This window comes from Misgurnus anguillicaudatus, chromosome 5, assembly GCF_027580225.2.
Source record: "Misgurnus anguillicaudatus chromosome 5, ASM2758022v2, whole genome shotgun sequence".
NCBI classification, from domain to species: Eukaryota; Metazoa; Chordata; class Actinopteri; order Cypriniformes; family Cobitidae; genus Misgurnus; species Misgurnus anguillicaudatus.
The window spans coordinates 18250984-18270698 of NC_073341.2; the positions used below are offsets into that span (position 1 = coordinate 18250984).

General features: G+C 40.1%; 1 protein-coding gene across 3 annotated transcripts; it reads right to left on the reverse strand.

The window, feature by feature from the left end:
* Positions 1-1333: 1333 nt before the first annotated feature.
* kdm2ba (lysine (K)-specific demethylase 2Ba) lies at positions 1334-19646 on the reverse strand. 3 transcript variants are annotated; one of them, XM_055169212.2, is made up of 12 exons: positions 19511-19646; positions 19358-19410; positions 18064-18394; positions 11788-12054; positions 9870-10013; positions 9531-9617; positions 8265-8573; positions 6680-7671; positions 6229-6392; positions 5978-6139; positions 5672-5890; positions 1334-2756 (listed from the first exon to the last, which is right to left on the reverse strand). In XM_055169212.2, the coding sequence occupies exons 3-12, from the start codon at positions 18118-18120 to the stop codon at positions 2575-2577; spliced, it is 2583 nt and encodes an 860-aa protein (XP_055025187.2). In that variant the 5' UTR covers positions 18121-18394; positions 19358-19410; positions 19511-19646; the 3' UTR covers positions 1334-2574. The 3 variants fall into 3 exon arrangements, with proteins under 3 accessions (XP_055025187.2, XP_073723765.1, XP_073723766.1); XM_073867664.1 differs by having other exon boundaries at positions 8265-8581; positions 9530-9617; XM_073867665.1 differs by lacking the exons at positions 19358-19410; positions 19511-19646 and having other exon boundaries at positions 8265-8581; positions 9530-9617; positions 18064-18504.
* Between the last annotated feature and the right edge of the window lie 69 nt (positions 19647-19715).

Sequence of the window (19715 nt, forward strand, 5' to 3'; positions counted from 1 at the left end):
ACGTGGAAAGGTCACATGTAACATATGAAACGCACATTTGCGGACCAATATAAACAATAAACTGACACAAAGACATTAATTAGTATCATTCCACATACAACAACGTCAGAACGGTCCTCTTTCTCCACACTTGTAAACACTGGGGCGTAGTTTTGCATACGTCATCCGTGACCTCTTGACGTGATGACATATTGCGTGAGGTCGCGCTGGCACGTCACACGCACGGAAGAAGACGACAAGTTGTGGTTTAAAAGTGCATATTTTCAAAAATGACAATCGTTTTGCTAGATAAGACCCTTGTGCCTCGTTTGGGATCGTTTGGAGTCATTTGAAACTGCAATTTTAAACTGCATTAAAACTGTTAAATGTTGGGGTCCATTAAAATGAGAAAAATCCTGGACCTCCCTCCGCAAAAAACACAATTTCCTCTCGACCGAACAAAGAAAGACATCAACATGCTGGATAACATGGAGGTGAGTAAATTATCTGGATTTTTAAGAAAATTGACTAATCCTTTAAGGGATTGTTTTGCGTGTATTTTGTGAACGTCTCTTTTATCATAAACGGTTTTGACGCGCGTGCAGCAGGCACTTGTTTTGACAAGACACGTGATGCACATGGTTCACATGATGCAACAAACACACATTTTGAAAAGCAAGCAACACATGACCCTCCGAACACATATTTTGAATTTGTGCCCCTCGGAAGAGCAGTCACGGCCGCCACTGAATGTACCTTAAATATGAACATTATTTACCCTGGTATTGCTATTTTCTGTGTTTTATGTATTGAAGCAGTACACTTTGCCATGATTTGATATCTGATAGTCAGATGCTGATGATATTGGGGGATAAACATTAAAAAGTATATGCACAGTAATGTATAGATGGGCTCAAAACAATGGACTAAAGGCCACAAAAGTAGACATTATGTACATTAAAGGTGCATTGTGCAACTTTTAGTAGGATCTCTTGATATAATATACACAACTATATTATAAAAGGTGTATAAAGATCTTACATAATAAACGGTATTGTTTTTATTACCTTAGAATGAGCCGTTTATCTACAAACACTGCGAGTCTCATTACATATGAAAGTCGCTCTTATATTTCTATAGTAGTCCTAAACCAAAAAACTTGTTTTATAAAGCGCGTATATCTCAGGCGACAACATGTTTGTCATGTGTTGGCTATTGTAGCTTCACTATGCGTTTCGAAAGGGAGGGACTGAGCCCCTAAAAATCTACACAGTGGACCTATGAGACATTTGTATATTAGTGTCCAAATGATCATTTTCTAAAAGAAAAATGTGAAATAATGCCTCACAATAAATCAATTCATGATTCATTTTTAATTACATACAAATATAAATAGCCAAATGTACATTAGAGTGTTTTAGATGGCAAACAGTGCGTTAATTTATAGTGGTACAGGTATGTGGCTTGGATCAAAACGGCTTTCTAAATCACATTCCTGAGACGAAACTTATACAATAATACGTCATCTGTCATTACCACAGTTAACATTTTACAAGAACAATCACTGTGGAAGAATAAAGCATGTACATGTTCGCTTTTATAGACAAATACTGAATGGGCGTTCAGCAAAGTCAAGTCTTTTTTGGCTTCATAGAAAAACCGCTGTACAAAACAAGAGTTATCTGTAATACATTATTTTAATTGTGTGTGACCTGTCATTTGTTCAAATATTGTTTACAAAAAATGATGATGGCTTTAATTAAATTAAAGACAATAAATTCAACGAATACTCAACCATCTAACTCAGCAATTGGTTTGGTCTAACATCTTTAAATAGAGATACTGAAGAACAACACTCCACACAGGCATAGCTGTGAAATATACTTACTGTACATAGCCAAAGGCTTGCCTGTTACAACTGTGCGGCACAACACAGATATAATATGGCACTGTTTTATAAATAGACCTTGAAAGAACAAATATCACACCTACTGTATATCTGCTCTGACAATAGAACAGCGAGTACTTTAAGAAGTCAACCGAGAGCAGTCAATACTCACGACTGCAAAACCGTTGATCAGATGGGAGTAATAAAGACATAAAACAAACAGTAAAGATATTTAAAAATGACATAATATAAAAATGAGAGAAAAATGAACCAAATACAATCACATGGAAATCTCGACTGATACATCTTTTGTACAAAAACTGTTTGGAGGGTTTTAAATAATATACAAATCATGCTTACTCTAGGTATCCATAGAGTATGTGAATGTTTTATGTTTATATAGATATATAAATACCCACTGCATTCTCTACTGTCTATCACAACACATTTTAAATACAATCGTTCGGCGTGTATAATCTCTTTTTAAAGATAAACAAATTTGTCCAATGAAGTGTCCATCTTCACAATTCACCATTCAGAAGGATCAGTATTATGTGCTTTTAAATACACTACATCTCCAATTCTACAAATGTTTCGTGATGCAGTGCTTTATATAATATGTGCGCCTGGAGTGCACCTGATACACAGTATCATTTACATTGAAGTGTTCTGTCCTCCCAGACACTAGAGGGTGCTGTGAAGCGCAACTAGCTGAGCTTCTGGAGCAGTTTATCCTCTTTCAGTTGGAAAGGAACACTGACGGACATCTCGGCGATGAAGCGTTCGCACGCCTGCCGGCTAACCTGCTTGCAGAAGCGCAGGTCAATGCGACAGATGTTTCCGCAGCGTTTGAAGTAGCTCAGCGACTGATCTGTGATCCTGTTACACACTGAAGAGAGATGAGAGGAATACGTGAATTAACGGTTTAAAACTAGAGTATCCATTTCCATGTGTTAAAGAAACTGTTTAACAGAAAATGTCTAAGGCATTGTGAGAACCAATGAGATGTGATGTTAATGACGAGCAACATATTAAAAGTCCCCATGAAATCAAAACTGACAATTCTTATTAGAATATTGCAGTGTTCATTATAAACTATTTATCTGGGTCATTTTTTTTTATTCATGTGCCCTAATAAACTTTAATCAAAATCTGAAAATGTACTTCCGCCCTCTTGTGGCGATCCTTCCCTGATGACATCAGCTAGACGGCTTAATGCTATGTACACACCAAACGCGGGGCATCGCGTTACTCGCTCTAGATTACTAGCGCGTGTTTTCGCCGCAAACGCGCTGTCTGATCGCGTCTTTGCATTGACTTTGTATGTAATCTACACGCGCGAATTGTTGACCTCGCATCTGGTGTGAACCCACAGTTAGGCCGAAGTATAGTTCATTATTTATGTAATTAGTATGTAGCCGAGGAGATGCGTGCAGTGACGCGACTACACGTCTGAGCGGAACTTTACTTCCCGTCTCTGTTTCTTTAATGGTCTGACTAGTGGCTAAATTGAACTATGGAACAAATACCTGGTAGAAAATAACAAATGTTTTGGTTTCCTAAAGACGAGGGGAGATGGCGATCATGGAGTTGTGCTATTTGATCAGAGGTTTGGCAGTCGATCTGTAGATAACATTGTATACGTTACATAGTACACTTTTTACGCGGTAGCGTTAGCTAAGTGTAGTTTTTGATACCCTTTAGCTATGATTTGAACTAAAGTAATCTACTTGTTGTTTATTTTGCTTTTTATTAGAAATAAACTACTCTAAAAGGAAACTTTGTTGTTATTTGATTCTTTGCGGGGTTTACCGGAAGTTACGTTTGTTCCACGAAAGCCGTTTGTATACGTTGTTACTGCTGCAAGCGGGATACACTGCACGATTTTTGGCTATCCCAGATGAAAGATTGCCACTGTGAAACAATCGTGGCAATTTCTGTGATCGTGGCACTTCATCTGTGGTCCTATGTCGGACAGAGAGAGAGAGGTTCAAAGATGCCAATTTTCCCAGTCTTGCGTCCTATGATGGCCTACGATAGTTTTCTAACAGTGTCAGAAATTCAGCATGATCAATGCACAGTGCGTTTGCTGCTACGATCTGCGTACTGGTATTTGTTTACCACTAGCGCATGCTGGTGATGCTGCGCTAACGTGTGAAGCAGCCGTCTAAGCAGCCGACCGTGTCATCATTGTACAGTCTACATGCTTGTTGTTGTACCCAAGTTTAAACGATCCATGTCTGATCTTATAGGAGTGCAAAAATCCTGCAGTGTATTCCGGGCTTTAGGCGGAGCATCAGTTAACCCCGCCCCCCACCTGTCAGTCTGATGCGAGTTCGATAACTGAATGAAACGCCTACTATTTTTTTTATATCCAATCAATTTACAGTGGAATACACAACCACAGCCACTATTTTCCTTGTTTGATTTTCCGTTTCAAACGGAAATATGTCACTATATGGACATAAAGTTGATCTTTCTGTTCACAGGGAATTTAAACTTATCACTCAAATATGTTTGTTTACCTTAAAAGTTAAAAAAAATATTAAAGCAACACTATGTAGTTTTTCGACCTTTAAATAATTTCTCTAAAATTTGGTAGAAGAACAACTCTTAACTGGACGAATTCTACTGCTGTGGCAAGCTGAGCGGCCTCCTAGCGGCCACAACCATAGATATGTATAAAGGCTAGATTTCTCGCCCGTGCTGCTGGCCAATTAAGTGGAACGTCCGCATTTGGCAGCCATCTTTACCACAGGCAGCTCGCTCACTCGTAGTATTGAGTTTTAATGGTGCAGGTACTTTTAAATGACAATAACTTGCTTAATTTTTTACCGATTTTCAAACGGTTTGGTTTGTTACAAACGTCAAAGATGTACCTATGACACTGCATACTTATACTAAAAAATTCGAAAAACGAAAAAATTAATGAAACATGTTAAAGCATCCAGAATTATAGCCACGTTAATAACGTTTGTAAGAAACCAAACCATTTGAAAACTGGTAGAAAATTGAGCAGGTTATGGTCATTTAAAAAGTACCTGCACCATTAAAACTCAATGCTATGAGTGAGCGAGCTGCCTGTGGCAAGACTTCGCCATAACACATCTAGCCTTTATATATATCTATGGCTACAACCACCCTCTGTAAGTTGTGTGGTCAGGTAGGAGCACACAGCCCCGCCCATCCCCTGCCTTGCAGAAAAGTGTCTGATACCAGGAACTGTTGCGCTTTTCAACCACATGAGGGAGCCGTAAGCCAATCTTACATGGGGAACTGCATAATGTTGCTTTAAATTTTCTATCCCAAACAGTGGCGGCCGGTGACTTCTCTTCCCAGGGGCGCAAATTCAAAATATGTGTTCGGAGTGTCATGTGTGTTGCTCGTCATTTGAAAATGTGTGTTTGTTGCATCATGTGAACCATGTGCATCATGCCTCTTGTCAAAATACAAGCCTGCTGCACACTGGTCGAAAGGATTTATGATAAAAGAGAAGCTTGTGTTCACAAAATACACTTACTTGACACTAATCTCTGATTACACATAAAATTAAGCGAGTATCTGGCAAAGTGAGTGTCTCTTTTATCATAATCCCTTTAGACGCGTCTGCAGCAGGCTCGTATTTTGACATCACTGCAAACAATTCTGCCGCACCACAAATCTGGTGGCCTTTGCATTTTAAGAAGTTTCACGTACACAAGCCAACGCTGTCAAAACGATCCCTGTTCACATTGATCCACGAAAATGACTTTGTATTAAACATGCCAGACCAAAAGTGATTGAATTTTTGAAGAGTGCATTTACCCGTAAGGTTGACATCGGTTAGGGAGTCTCTAGTAGTGGTCCCTGCAGCAGTCAGCAGGTTGACCGACTGATCGTTGATATGATTGCAGTAACTTAAGTCCAGGCGTAAAAGCAAAGGCATATTTTTAATGATGAGACGCAGAGAGCTGTCGGTGATGTCCAGACCAGCCAGACGCAAGTCGGTGACATTTCTTAGTTTGCTGCGTGTGTCCATTTGACCTGTTACGAAAGACAATAAATATGACACATATAAATATGACATTGTGACCGTGAACTTGCTAGTGCGCATTAATAAATGTATATTACCTGGTCTGTTGTCAGTGGGAGGAGACAGCAGATCTCTCATCTGGGGGTCTTTAAGACCCTCAACCCACTGCAGATCTAAAGTACGCAGTAGAGGACAACTGGAAGTGCAGAGAGCTGAAACGGCCACCCACGAACACCCGGACAAGAGGAGCACCCTCAGACCTGTGTCCAAACACATGCACAGAGATTTAAGGCCGTCTGCATGGGTATAGATGATGTAGATCTAAATGCACGCTTACACAAACACTGACCTGGTAGTCGGTTGATAAGCCAGCTTAATTGCTTCTTGGAGATGTTGGTCCAGCTCAGGTCAAGAGTCATGGGCTGTCTGCGAATGATCCCGCTCAACATAAGAGGGATGATGGACTTACACCGCTTGAGGTCAATGCAAGTCCATAATCTTTTGTCACAGCACCTAAACATACAAAGAAGTAAATTCTAGTCATAAAAATACAACACAATTTATTGTAACGACCACACTTAGAGGCTGTCCCGAACGTCACACTTCTCTTGTGACCTTGCTTTGCGTGTCTGTAAAGCCCATGGGTTTTATTTGTCATATTATGGTTAAATGGGGGACAAGCTCCATGTATCCAATCAATAGATGCTTTAATAAAGGGTACGTTAACAAAGGTGTAAAGGTGGCATTTGGGACAGGGCCTGATACAATATCAATATAAACACATGCTGAAGTGTTCTCACCAGCGATTCCAGGTCCGGCACACACGCATGCACACACAAAGCTCACGATGGCTCAAGTGACTAAAGATAGCCAACCAAGCTTCTCGTGGAGCTATGTGATTGCGCCCATCGGCCAGCGGCAGCCTGTCGGGCGGAGGGCAGATGGGAGGCGGCCGGATCACGTGCCGTTCCATCTGCACGCACTTGGGAGGGGAGCGAGCGGGAAGCGGCCTGATGGCAGGTGAACTTCGGTTCAAGCCTAACGGGGTGATCTGTGGTGGATAGAAGTGCCGCAGCTCCCACGACGATCCGTTCATCTCTCTCGCTCGCAGGTGCGGCCTCTCCCCTCCACCGTCTCCGCCTCCTCCCCTTTCGCCTCCTCCGCCATTCCCGGTGGTCCCGTTCCGCAAACCAATTCTTTTCGGTTCTTCGTTCTCGCTGTCCTCCGGTTCGCTCTTCATCGGCTGCTGGTTCTCGTTGGCCAGGGAGTGTTCGGTGCGCCGAATCTCCATGTTGAGCTGCTTGCTGAGCTCGGCACTGAGCTGTCTGTTCGGAGGCTTGCGACGGTGCCGCTTCGCCCGGGCTCGCGGTGCCTTTTCCTGAGTCTCACTGCCTTCGCTGCTGGGCCCTGCCCTTGGGGAGCTGCACCGTGATGCATCGCTCTCGAGCGACAGTGAGTGGTTCTTAAGTGTGGGACTGCCGTCTCTCCCTCGTTTGCTATCTTCCTCATCCTCTTCCTCGTCTTCCTCCTTGTCCTCCTCCTGGTTTACCTCTTTTCTCATGTTGCTATACTGCCTTAGGGATCTGAAGGGTAGATCCCGGTCTTCTCGCCTATCTTCATCCTGCTCTTCCTCTTTTCTCACCATGCTGTAGTCTTTCTTAAAGGAACGGCGAGGCGGTTCTCGCTTCTCCAGCTTTTCTTCCTCCTCATCGGAGTTGTCTTCCTCCTCTTCTGTTTTCATGTGAGAGAGTTTGGGAAGCAAAGGCTCCTCAGGCCTCCAGAGCTTCTTAGGCTATAAAACAATCATGTTATTTGAAAGTTATTTCAAGTCATTTAAACCGGTTACATACAGCATACACAAGTAAAGCATTCAAGTATTACATTTTAAAGAGGACATTTCACAAGATTTTTTAAGATGTAAAATAAATCGTTGGTGTCCCCAGAGTACATATGTGAAGTTCTAGCTTAAAATGCCATATAGATAATTTATTATAGCATGTTAAAATTTTAACTTTGTAGGTGTGAGCAAAAATGTGCCATTTTGGGTGTGTCCTGTTAAATGCAAATTAGTTGATCTCTGCCCTAAATGGCAGTGCCGTGGTTGAATAGTGCAGATTAAGGGGGGTATTATCCCCTTCTGACATCACAAGGGGAGCCACATTTCAATGACATTTTTTCCCACATGCTTGCAGAGAATGGTTTACTAAAACTAAGCTACTGGGTTGATCTTTTTAACATTTTCTATGTTGATAGAAGCACGGGAGACCCAATTATAGCACTTAAACATGGAAAAAGTCAGATTTTCATACTATGTCCCCTTTAACACTACTCGCATTCACGGGATTGAAACGTATGACCTTGATGGTGTGCATATGCGCACGTTACCTTCTTTTTAGTGGTAGCCTCCTCTTCCTCTTCATCGTCGTCAAATAATTTCCTCTTCTTCCTCAAAAAGTTGGGCACTTCAGATCGTGGTCTTGGCAGGCCGCTGGGACTCAGTAGAGGGGGCAGGCGTGAGGGCAGATCCTCGCTCTTCAGTCTGGGAGTCTCCTCCCTCTCAGTCTTCCTCTTAAGGGATGCTGTACCGGTGGAGGTCTGGTCTCCCTCCTCCCTTCCTTCACGTCCTGCTTTCTGCTCCCTCAGCAGAGACCCTGGTAGGTTGGATGCGTACTTAAACCCTGGGCCCCGTTTTTGCTTGCAGGCCAGAGAGTGGCAAGAAAACACACAAGACAACTTTATACCTTTTGAATGACATTAATTATGCAACAGGTTTGAAATGGTGTGTATATAGATATATGCATGTTACCAATATAATAAAACTCACACTGTAAAAATTCCTTGTTGTGCTTAATTAATTTAAACTTTCTCGACTACTGAGGAGTTGCTATAAATCAAAAGAAATAAAGAAATAACTTACTTAGAAATAGCAACTTCCCACTAGTCCAGAAAGTTATAATGAATTCTAAATTCAAACTGATTAAACTTAAATATTTAAGGAATTTTGTACATTGTATAGACGATTTCATTGGACGCACGTGCGGTGACACGATTAAGCGTCTGGTCAGAACTTGACTTCTAGTTTTAGTTTTTTTAATGGTCTGACTAGTTGCTAAACTAAACTCTTAAACAAATACCTCGTCGAAAATAACAAATGTTTTGGTTTCCTAGGTAATCTACATGTTGTTTATTTTGCTTGTTATATAAATAAACTACTTTAAAAGGACTTTTAGCGAAATTTACCGGAAGTTACGTGTTGACCACAAAACCACTTGTTTATGTTGTTACTGCTGAAACTGTCTATATAAATCTTAAAACATCTTGCGTCAGAGCTTAAAATAACCACTAGGGCTTGACAGTCGGTGGTCAAATAATACCACGCTGTAAAAAAGCATTGTATTTGCGTTTAATCTGCATGTAGTTCTAGTTCTGCAGTTTCATTATGGCCTTGTCACTCAAACAAGAAGTGAGAAACTTAAAACAGGAATTAAATATCTTGCGTAACCAGAAGCAAGAGGACTCAAATTCTTGTCACTTTTCATAATATAACTACAATTTATAAACATCTCTTATTTGTCTCTGAACAATTTCTACCACTCGTGCAATACATCTTGGTTATTCAAATTCATTTTAAAGCTATTCCCAAATACTCACTTTTCCAGTCTTCCCAGCATAGTTGCATTTAGGACATTCCCAGCAGTTAGGAAGCTCATCGTTCACCACTCCAGCTGCGTCTTTTACCTGTATTGACAAGAAATTCGAGTTTAATAGCAGAAGCACTGAAAAGTTAGATGTCACAGTGTTTAAGTTTTGTGAATGCAACACTCATTAAAGAGGAACCAAATGGCGTGATGTACTATCCCAGCACACCCACTACCACACTTCAACCCAATCTTTACTATATCTGTACAGAAAATAAGTGCAAACTGCAAACTATTTTATAATAACTTCACAATGTTTTATATGATAAGTATAAAATTGAGCTGGTGTGACCTTGAGGCAGTTTGGGTGGACGATCTCATTGCAGATGGAGCACTCCATGAGCATGGCGTTGAACTTCTCGTCTTCGTCGTCGAGTGTGTCTTCTTTACCAGCCTCGCCGCAAACCACGCACACTGCTGTGTGCGGTAACACAGGCTGTGGACGAGCACATCAACATGTCAACACCCACTTTATCTTATACAATCAAACTCAGTCATTACGTAGCACTTTTCTAAGCGGATTTAAAAGAGGAACTATATTTTATGGCATAATAGCACTTTTGGGAGTGCTTCGACTCACCTGAAAAGTCCGCTCCCCTTCTCACTCTCATAATGGGAGAGGGAGGGTGTTACTGCGCCGAGCCGAAGTACTCCCAAAAGTGCTATTACGCCATACAATGTAGTTCCTCTTTTAAATCCGCTTAAAAAGGGCTACGTTTTATTTTGTACCACCAAACTTGCTCGTATAACTACTCGTCTTAAATAGAAAAAACGTTGATGTGTTTGGTCACTTCTAACTTTATCTCTGATTGGTACCATTGAATGAATGGGGCTAAGCTAAATGCTATTGAAGCGTCGCAGCGCGCTCCAGCGCTTACGTGCACACACACAGATGATAGAGGGATGTATCAACAATTCTTAGTTAAGGTAATAACATATTTTAATATTGAAAATGAGTAGACTATTCCTTTAATGTGATGTCACACTAGCAAAGCCCACCACCCACAGCCACTGACTGACTGGTTAATTTTACCCCAGAAGCTTTTCTAAAAGAGTTAGTTAGCACGTTGTAGCACTAATGCGACTAAAGAGACTATTTTCCCAGACTGTATTCAGAGAAATCAGATCTTTTTTAAAAAATGAATGCAGTAGGCCTTTTGCATTTAAAGGTACACAAATGAAAACAGCACTTTTTAGGGACAATGGGAGCATTTCGGACATGGTATAATAAATAATGTGTGGGTTATTTTGGGCTAAAACTTCACATCTAGGCACACCTGAGACTTAGGGTGTTTTCACACCTAGTTTGTTTGAGCCCTCCAAACGCTTTCAGAGCAGTTCAGGGTGTATATGTGAACAAACCAAGTGATCTCAGACCCCCCTAAAAGGACCCAAAAGCAAATCGAACTCAGACCACATCCGGAGGTGGTCCGAGTACGGTTCGCTTTTGGGTTCTTTTGTGGTTCGATTTCTTTTTGATATGTGAAATCAATGAGGTCCCGGTACGCTTTGCGTGTTGTTTGGACATTGTATCAAAATCAACTGCTGAACAGAAAGCTGGGATCTGAGTTCTTATAAAGTTGTGATGTGAACAAGAAAAGGTCTGAGATCACTTCAGTACTGAAGAGGACCAAAAAAAGAACTGGGTCCTCTTTTGAGTCCACTATATTGTGAACACCAAAAGGACTGAGGTCACATTCGGCTAGTTCCTTTTCTGGTTCCACTTTAAGTTAGCTGGGTTTGGTTCTTTTCAAATGAACTATATGTGAAAACACCCTTATGTTACATCTTGTCAACATGGGCATAATATGGACCCTTTAAATGTGTGAAATTATTATAATTTTTTATTACATATTAATTTTTTTCGAAAACTAAAATACTTTCAGTATTGTTTAAAAATCATAAATAATAATAAAATGGCAAGAGTATGTGGCTACTTTGAAGATGCTTAAATATGTAGTTTTGATGAGTTTACAGTACTTCTAAGATGTGGAAAAAATACAAGTAAAGACTAAAGTGTTTCTAAACGTTTAAGCGATATTGTATTTTACTTCGCACGTCTATAGAGTTTGTATAGTTTAGTTTTTCTTACTACCTTGTACTACTCATAATGCATATTTTTACCATTTAATTCTCTGCACTATTAAACCAACTCTATGACTCTTCACTTCATTAAACTTCTCGTCTGTCTGAGTTCCTGGGTTTCTTACCGCTATACACTGTCTCATAATGCAGGACTGTTTCATGCGACCAGGTCCTCCAAACTTCTTCATGTCCTTACAGAAGTGACACTCTCCACATTCCGTCCGGACGCACGCCTCACACTTTCGACACCGAGTGCGTCTGCGTCGGGCTCCAGAGGAGGTCCGGTTGGATGGCAACTTGACCGCTGTCGAAGTGGATGAAGAACTGGCTGATGCTGGAGTCGTCGCTGTTGATGTAGCCATTTTGGATTTTGGCCGGTTGGGTAGCCGTTGCTAATAGAAACAGATATGGAGGAAAAACTTAATATTTCAAAACTATTATAAAGTATATAGCCGTGTAGATCCCTTATAATGCAAAAATACTATTTAATCCAAACACTAAACTATAGCAAAAACAACTGAAAATGTCTTAGAAACTTTATTTGACTAATTACTAAAATGTCAATCATTGGGTGTGCACTGCAGCTGTGTACCAAGATTACATTTCCTAAACTCCAACATATTGCTGGGTTGTTTCAACTCATGGTTGGGTAAAATGACGTGACAAAGCCAATTGTTTGGGTTTGAATTAACCCATACTGGGGGTTGTATCAACCAATGGTTGAGGCAAATATGAACAGTTTCTGGCTTGGCTTGGTTTGTATATACTGTATTTTACCCAACTATGGGTTGAAACAACCAAGTGTAGGCATACTTCAGCTTTCATGTTTATATATTTGGAAACTGACATACTAGCAACAAGCACGAAAACAATGTAGTCATTCTTAAACAAGTTTAATTTTAAACAGAAAGGAAACCACTAATGGGAACCAACTAAAGTGTCTAATGGTTGCAAACTTCAAAATCTCAGCAGATGCAGAAGGTCATCTGGGTTTTGTTCATATTGGAAGTATCAAATACATATTACTCAGGTGAAATACTGCTTTTTATATACTGTATATTAATACTATATACTGCATAGTATTACATACCATTACCAAAGTCACAGTCACCTGGTTAACACCTGATCAGCTGAGGTATAAAAATGGTGTGTTGAGTGCTATAATAACCTCAATCTATGCATACAGCCCTTACATGCCTCTCTTAGTCTTATATTGTATATTTACCCACCCCTGTACTATTGTATAAGACTAACGTATGATGTATTCACCACGTCTCAAAATCTATAAAATCTTCTAAGATTTATGCTTGTAGTAATCATTATTCTTTCACCTTGAGATTTGTTTAGCGCCTCCTAACTTCACTGCGCACCGTTCTTGCAATGCTGATGCAGCTGTACTATTGAATATAATCTATTTAAGGACTTGATTACATTATCCTGCTCTGATATTTGGACTCTTGCACTTGCTCTCAAATGCAATAAGCAGCACAAATAATGGATTCAAGCAAACAGCCTCATAACATCGCTGTTGATTTCTCTGTTGCAGTTGATTTCTTCTTGTAAAACATGAGATCAGCTTCCAAAAATAGAGCAGTATTGATGTTACGTTTGTAGTCACATGTATGTCAGTACCTAAAGTATCATAAATGGTCTACCAGTTAGTGCAACATGCTTCATATGCATTTAAATCGAGCTTGCAACATTATTTACTGTGTAGTTTCTCTACAAAATATGTGTGTTAGTTAGCTGAACTGATTGACAGTGGTACCAGATAATGACGTACATATAATATTTGAGCATATATACAATCTTTACAGTGACCCCCTCACCAAAATCACTACAACCGTCTTCATTTGATTTTTCTCCTTGTCAAATAGTGCTGTTGTTATCTTTCCTCCCAGCTCAGATAATGAATACAGTACAACGCATGCACAAAACTGCAGTGCAGCATTGGAAGTCTGTCCTTCTGCAGTGTAACCATGGCAACAAAGCAGTTCTTGCTGACTGGTGGAAAGGAAACCGTGTAGAAATTGTCCTCTTCGAGACGTAATTGGCTCAGAAGAGGGAAGTGGTTGATGATTATATTAAACATTATATTTAGAAAAAAAAAACATTTTGTTGGAGATCTTTCCATAGAGGGAATAAAACATGCAGAAAATTCAACACAATGGTTCAAGACAATGTTATTAAATAAATCATACAGCAGGAAATCAATAGTGTCATAATTCATCATCATGTGCTGTTTTTGACACGGAGCCTAATCCATCACAGTCAAGCCTAGAAACAAATGTAACCCTGGACCAGCCATAATGGTATTTTTTTTAGATATATACATCTGAAAGCTATAAATAAGCTTTCTTTTGATGTATGGTTCGTTAGTATATGGCAATATTTGGCCGAGACACAACTATTTGAAAATTTGGAATCTGAGGGTGCAAAAAACCTAAATATTGAGAAAATCGCTTTTAAAGTTGTCCAAATAAAGTCCTTAGCAACTCATATTACTAATGATAATACATTTTTTGATATATTCATGATAGGAAATTTACAAAATATTTTCATGGAACATGATCTTTACTTAATATACAGATTTTTGGCATTAAAATCGATAATTTTGACCCATACGATGTATTTTTTTGGCTATTGCTGCAAAATACAGCCATGCTCCTTATGACTGGTCTTGTGGTCCAGGGTCACAAATACTGATGTACAAGACTCAATATCCTACATTCATATCACATTATCCATCCCAACAAAACAACTAGAATGCACTTATTTCCCGTTTCATTAACAATTTTAAGGATCTGCAAAGCAATACAGACTGCAGTCTATAGGAATGCTTCAGAGCACAACAGTGTATTTGTGCTTTGGATTGAAACATCACAGCTGTGACCTCAACTCTCCTTGTTTAAGTGAGGAAGCCATTACGAGATATACATTTCAAAACAGACCAACGCTGCATCTTTGCCAATTTCTATCAGCTGTCATACAGCCACCCCACCTACATGTGAAACTTTGTAACTTAGTATTGCACTTCTCATATTATTGCTTTACATGAAATGAATCACTTTATTGTTTTTCTTGTTGTTGTAAATGTAATCTCCTTTTTTAATATACAACGGTTGGGCTCATGAAACTCATGAGAGCAGCCTAAAGCACATGGTCAGTTCATATAGAGGTCCTCCACTTATTCTTGTACTGCAACATAGACATAAACAGTAAATCAGTGCAGGGTGTGCCATCCGAATAAAAAATAATATAGAATAGCTTCGCTTATAACAACAATAGGTCCACCTGGAGCAACATGAGCTTACATGCTTTACTCAAATGCTCAACGATGGCTCCGTGGTAGGCTTGAACCAACAACCAGCCCTGAGATCTGACCACAACACTGCACCCTCACATCAGCAGGTGCAGTGAAGTACCAGGAAGTCCCAGAGATCATTAATTATATACAAAGAGAGAATGTGGAATGGTACTACAAATACCTGCTCGTCTATCAAAATGCTAGTGTTCAACTCATCCAGAGATTCTCAACTCGGGTCCCCGAGATCCACCTTCCTGCAGAGTCCAGCTCGAACCCTAATCAAATTCAACTGCCTGCAATTTTCTGGTTTTCCTGAAGTCTTTGATTAGCTTGCTCATGTGTGTTTGATCGGAGCTGGAGCCAAACTCTGCAGGAAAGTGGACCTCTAGGGCCAGAGCCGAGAACCCCTGAACTAATCCATCATGGAGGACATGAACAACTTATTTCACCTCCCTATATTTTGTTGTAGAATAATTACTTAATATAGGGACCTAGTGAGTCCAACTTGAGTTCGGGTCAAGACCAAGGCCATGTCCTCAAATGGCACACTCCTTAAGGGGGTCACACACCGGCCCCGCAGCTCAGCGTCGCACAGCGCCGCGTCGTGTCTAGGACAACTTGGAGGTATTGTAAACCGGAAGTGCACATTAAATAGCGCGAGCTTCGTCAGATAGCATCTACTTCAAAATGCAAAATATACGTTAGCAGCCAATGTTAATCGTTAATGATTTGGGACAAATATGATGTTATTTAATGTTAAACTATGTGTGTGGCGCGACAGGGATTTGAGCAACTTCCTGAGTCACAGCTGGGAGGCGCGGACAGGCGCAACCTGGCGGCGCTGGTGTGCATATACTCATAGAAAACAATGTGTTCAATTTTTTTAGAACGGTGCGGCACTGAGCTGTGCGGCCAGTGTGCGATCCCCTTTAGAGGCCATACTTTGATGACATCATGTAGTGCAAACCTTAAGAACCCTTGATGCAAGTCCATGAGGGCGCACCAGAGTTGTATTTTGGGACAAAGTTGAGTGACACATCAGAAATAGTAAGAGAAGTTGCCCATCAATGTGAACTCCTCCCATCCATCGTCTGATTGCTCTTTCGCAAGGACTTCCTCGCAAGGAGCAGTGCGGGCTTTGCCGAAAACCGCATCAAGAGTGCAAGGGGGCACTGATGAGCAGACTTGGGAGCGTAAAAATGACAGATGGGACACCCTACGGACTCGTAGACTAAGCAAGCACGTGCAATTTGAGGCCACTAGACCAAAAGTCCCCATGAAGTGCGCCATTTGGGACAGGGCCCAAGACCAGCATTCAAGTGTCGAGTCCAAATCAAGACCAAGACCAGAGATCAAGTGTCGAGGCCAAGTCAAGAGTTCACCTCCAGCTTTATCTGGACTCGGTCTCGACTCGGACTCGACACTTGAACGCTTGTCTTGGTATTAACTCAAGACTCGAGTTGGCCTCGACAAAACACTGCTAGGGACCTTTACTAACACTTGATAGCAAGACACCATTCAGGTAACCCAGTAAATCAGCCTTAGTCACAGAAGTAAACCAGTGTATACTATACAAGTTACTGTACTAGTCAATCCAGTGTGTCTCCTTTCTTTTATACACTCACTTATGTTGTATTACCTGTGTGTATCTTCGTGTAAATACCAATGAACGCATACAATGTGATCTGATGTATAAGTGGGTGTGAATTTGTATACTCATAGGCATCAGTGAGAGCTTGTGTCTAATTTTTGGCACGTTTACACGGCTGTCATATGTCACAAGGCTCTATAGACTTGAATTATAAGGCCTCAATTCAACAAATCCAGCAAAAAAGTAAAATTCCCGCCTGTGTGAGCCAACAAGTCAGTGACAACGTTGAACTTTAGGTGATCTGGGTGGGAAATTAATCATATTGACTCCCTAAGCTTGATGCAATTGAGTGCAATGAGCAAGTCAAAACATTTGGGATATACATGTTGGGTCAAGTATGCTTGGAGTCTAAGTAAATGTCCATTTCTGACTTACAGATTGGTAAGTGACAAATTTAAACAGTGGGACACCTTAAGAGGAGCCGGGGTCTTCTATTGTCTCCCCTATACTTTGCTCTCCCCCTCCCCCAGTCTTTTAAGAAACTGCTTTTGTGATAAAAAGCAAGTTGTACTACTACAAGGATTAGGACATTTTAATTTGCATGCATTATTTGTGTTTTGATGAGTGCCTTTGGCTTCTATTTCACTGTGACTTCCACTTTGTATTTGTGTACTTAACACAGCCCACCATGTGTACACTCATTTAGTTTTAGCGCCCGCTCATAATTTAAATACACACCAGTCTGTCGTGAAAATATGTACATACATATTAAAAAACCTGACTATACCAAAGTAACTTAATTTATACTAATCTTCAATCTTTAAAATGGATGCAGTAGAAAAACTATATTAAATACTTTGAGTTGAGAATTTCTTTATAAGTAACAACAAGCCAAACATAAAGTTATATTTCCTATAAATCAGGTTTGAGTAGCAGTGCATTATGGGAAGAAAATTGGGGGCAACACGTTTAGTCATGCTGCTTCAAGGAAACTTTAATCCTACACCTCTTGCCATTTCGACTCCTAACAGCATAATAATATCTTACCCAAAAAAAAAAAAAACTACTTCATTTTTGTTCTCCCAATATTGCTAAGACTGACGATCTTAAAACCAGACAAAGAAGATAAATTACCAAATAAAGGCACAATAAAAAAGGTTTCTTAAAGAATATATTGCAATGGGATGTTGTTTTTCTTAAACATCAAACAATTCTGAAGGAGTCATTCATGACTCATAGACTGATCTCTCGGTGCAGACAAACAATAAAAGAAAAGCTCAGTAGTGTAGAAAGCAGTGTTTTCTTACCCCCATCAAACTACTGCAATAGACAAAACCCAAAACACTGCCTCAACGGATAGTAAAAAGACTAGTGGCATTGGTGGAGAAGACACATGCCGACATTTTCAAGGCATGCTGGTTCAAGGAAGGCAACCTGAGAAGGCAGCTAATTGTTTGCGTGAGCGTGTATGGGTAGAGATAGAGAGAGAGAGAACGCACTGACCTGTTCGGCTGTGTCCGAGTCGTAATCCTCCTCGTCCGCGCTCAGTGACATGGCCATGATGGTTTGATCTCATATCCAGCCAGACAAACAAAACATACGCATGGCTAACCCTCCAAATCCAGTAGGCTTTTTTCTCTATTCCTCTTTTTCGAACCTTCCCAAATGTCTCGCTCCGTTTTTCTCCCCCTCTCTTTTCCTGTCTAGAACAGGCAGCTGCACAGGCACACACCAGTCTGCTATCTCATGCATATGCACCAGAAAAAGAAGATGGGGGAGATGGGGCCTTAGCTCAGCCAATCAGAGACCACCTGGCGTCCAGTTACAGGCTTGCCTACAAAAGAGCACACATTGTACTGTGGGTCTGGGTGGGAGATTGAGGGGGGAGGGTGTACCGCTGCACACAAAGGACTATCTCTACCATGTGAAGGCAAGGTCCTGCTCTGTGAGTGATTCAGGGGGTCTGGCTTCCTCAAAGACAGGAAGTTCATCTGGGTTTGATTGATTCAGTCTAGTTTGTTTGTTTTCTTCAGTGTATGCAGGCATCATACCACAGTGATTGTAGGCTATGGATTTAAATGATGAATGTGTCACATTTAGAGGGATATTTATTTGTCTCAAGTCTAATTTAAAGAGGTGGCCTTTGGTTGAATAAGCTTCCATTTTGTGAAAAAGCAATTTTGGGTATGATTTCATTTGGTTAGATGCTGTCTGCACCAAAATGCAACTATTTAAATAATTTTATAATTTATCTTAAATTAAATTATATAATAAATTAAATCAACTTTATAAATAGTTAACATATCTGCTCTATACCATCTCTGTTAAACTACACAGCCTTATAAATCTGCCCTGCCGTGCAATGTCAATATGTCAAGGACATCAATTGAAATTAATTCCTGAAGAAAATATAATATAGTTTTAAATCTATAGTAACAGTAATTGTTGTAACTTTTTGTGTAGAAATGCTATACATTTCAAGCAAACTAATGCTTTATTGGAGTAAAGGAATCAATGACAACTATTGAAGTTGTTGAATATTTACTTTTTAATAAATAATAAAAAGCTTTGTTTGTTTTATAGAAACTACAGTTATATTATTATTTAACCAACAAAACATGAACCCATCCATGGTTTGGCCTGTGGTTATTATGGTCTTACAGCAAATACCAGTTATGGTTACTAAGCAGCTATGTTTAATTTTAACTGAAACATTAACATATAAATAAAACAGTTTCCGTATCTAAAACCAACTGAAACTACTATAACAAACACATTAAACACACAGCAAACTTACCTTACTCATTCACCCTGTAGATCCCTGAAAAGTAAACACTTTAGACCGTGCACCTGTTGGAAAACAAAACAGTTAACTTAGTAAACATTAGTAGTAAAATATTCATCATGAGCTGACGGTTTCAAGGATTATTTTAGGCAACGCGTGGCTCACCTTGGTCGTGAATTAAGCTTTCAAATGAAATAAGTGTGCACGTGCACGTGTAATATCATAATTCATAGCAAAGAAATATGAAAACACCCAAACTAACATTTCAAATCACTCCTAAATGCTAAAAATGATTTAGGACTGCAAAACCCACAAAGCTTCAACTGGGCAGTGAGTTGCACCGGTGCATTGTGGGTAGCCCGGTCTGTAG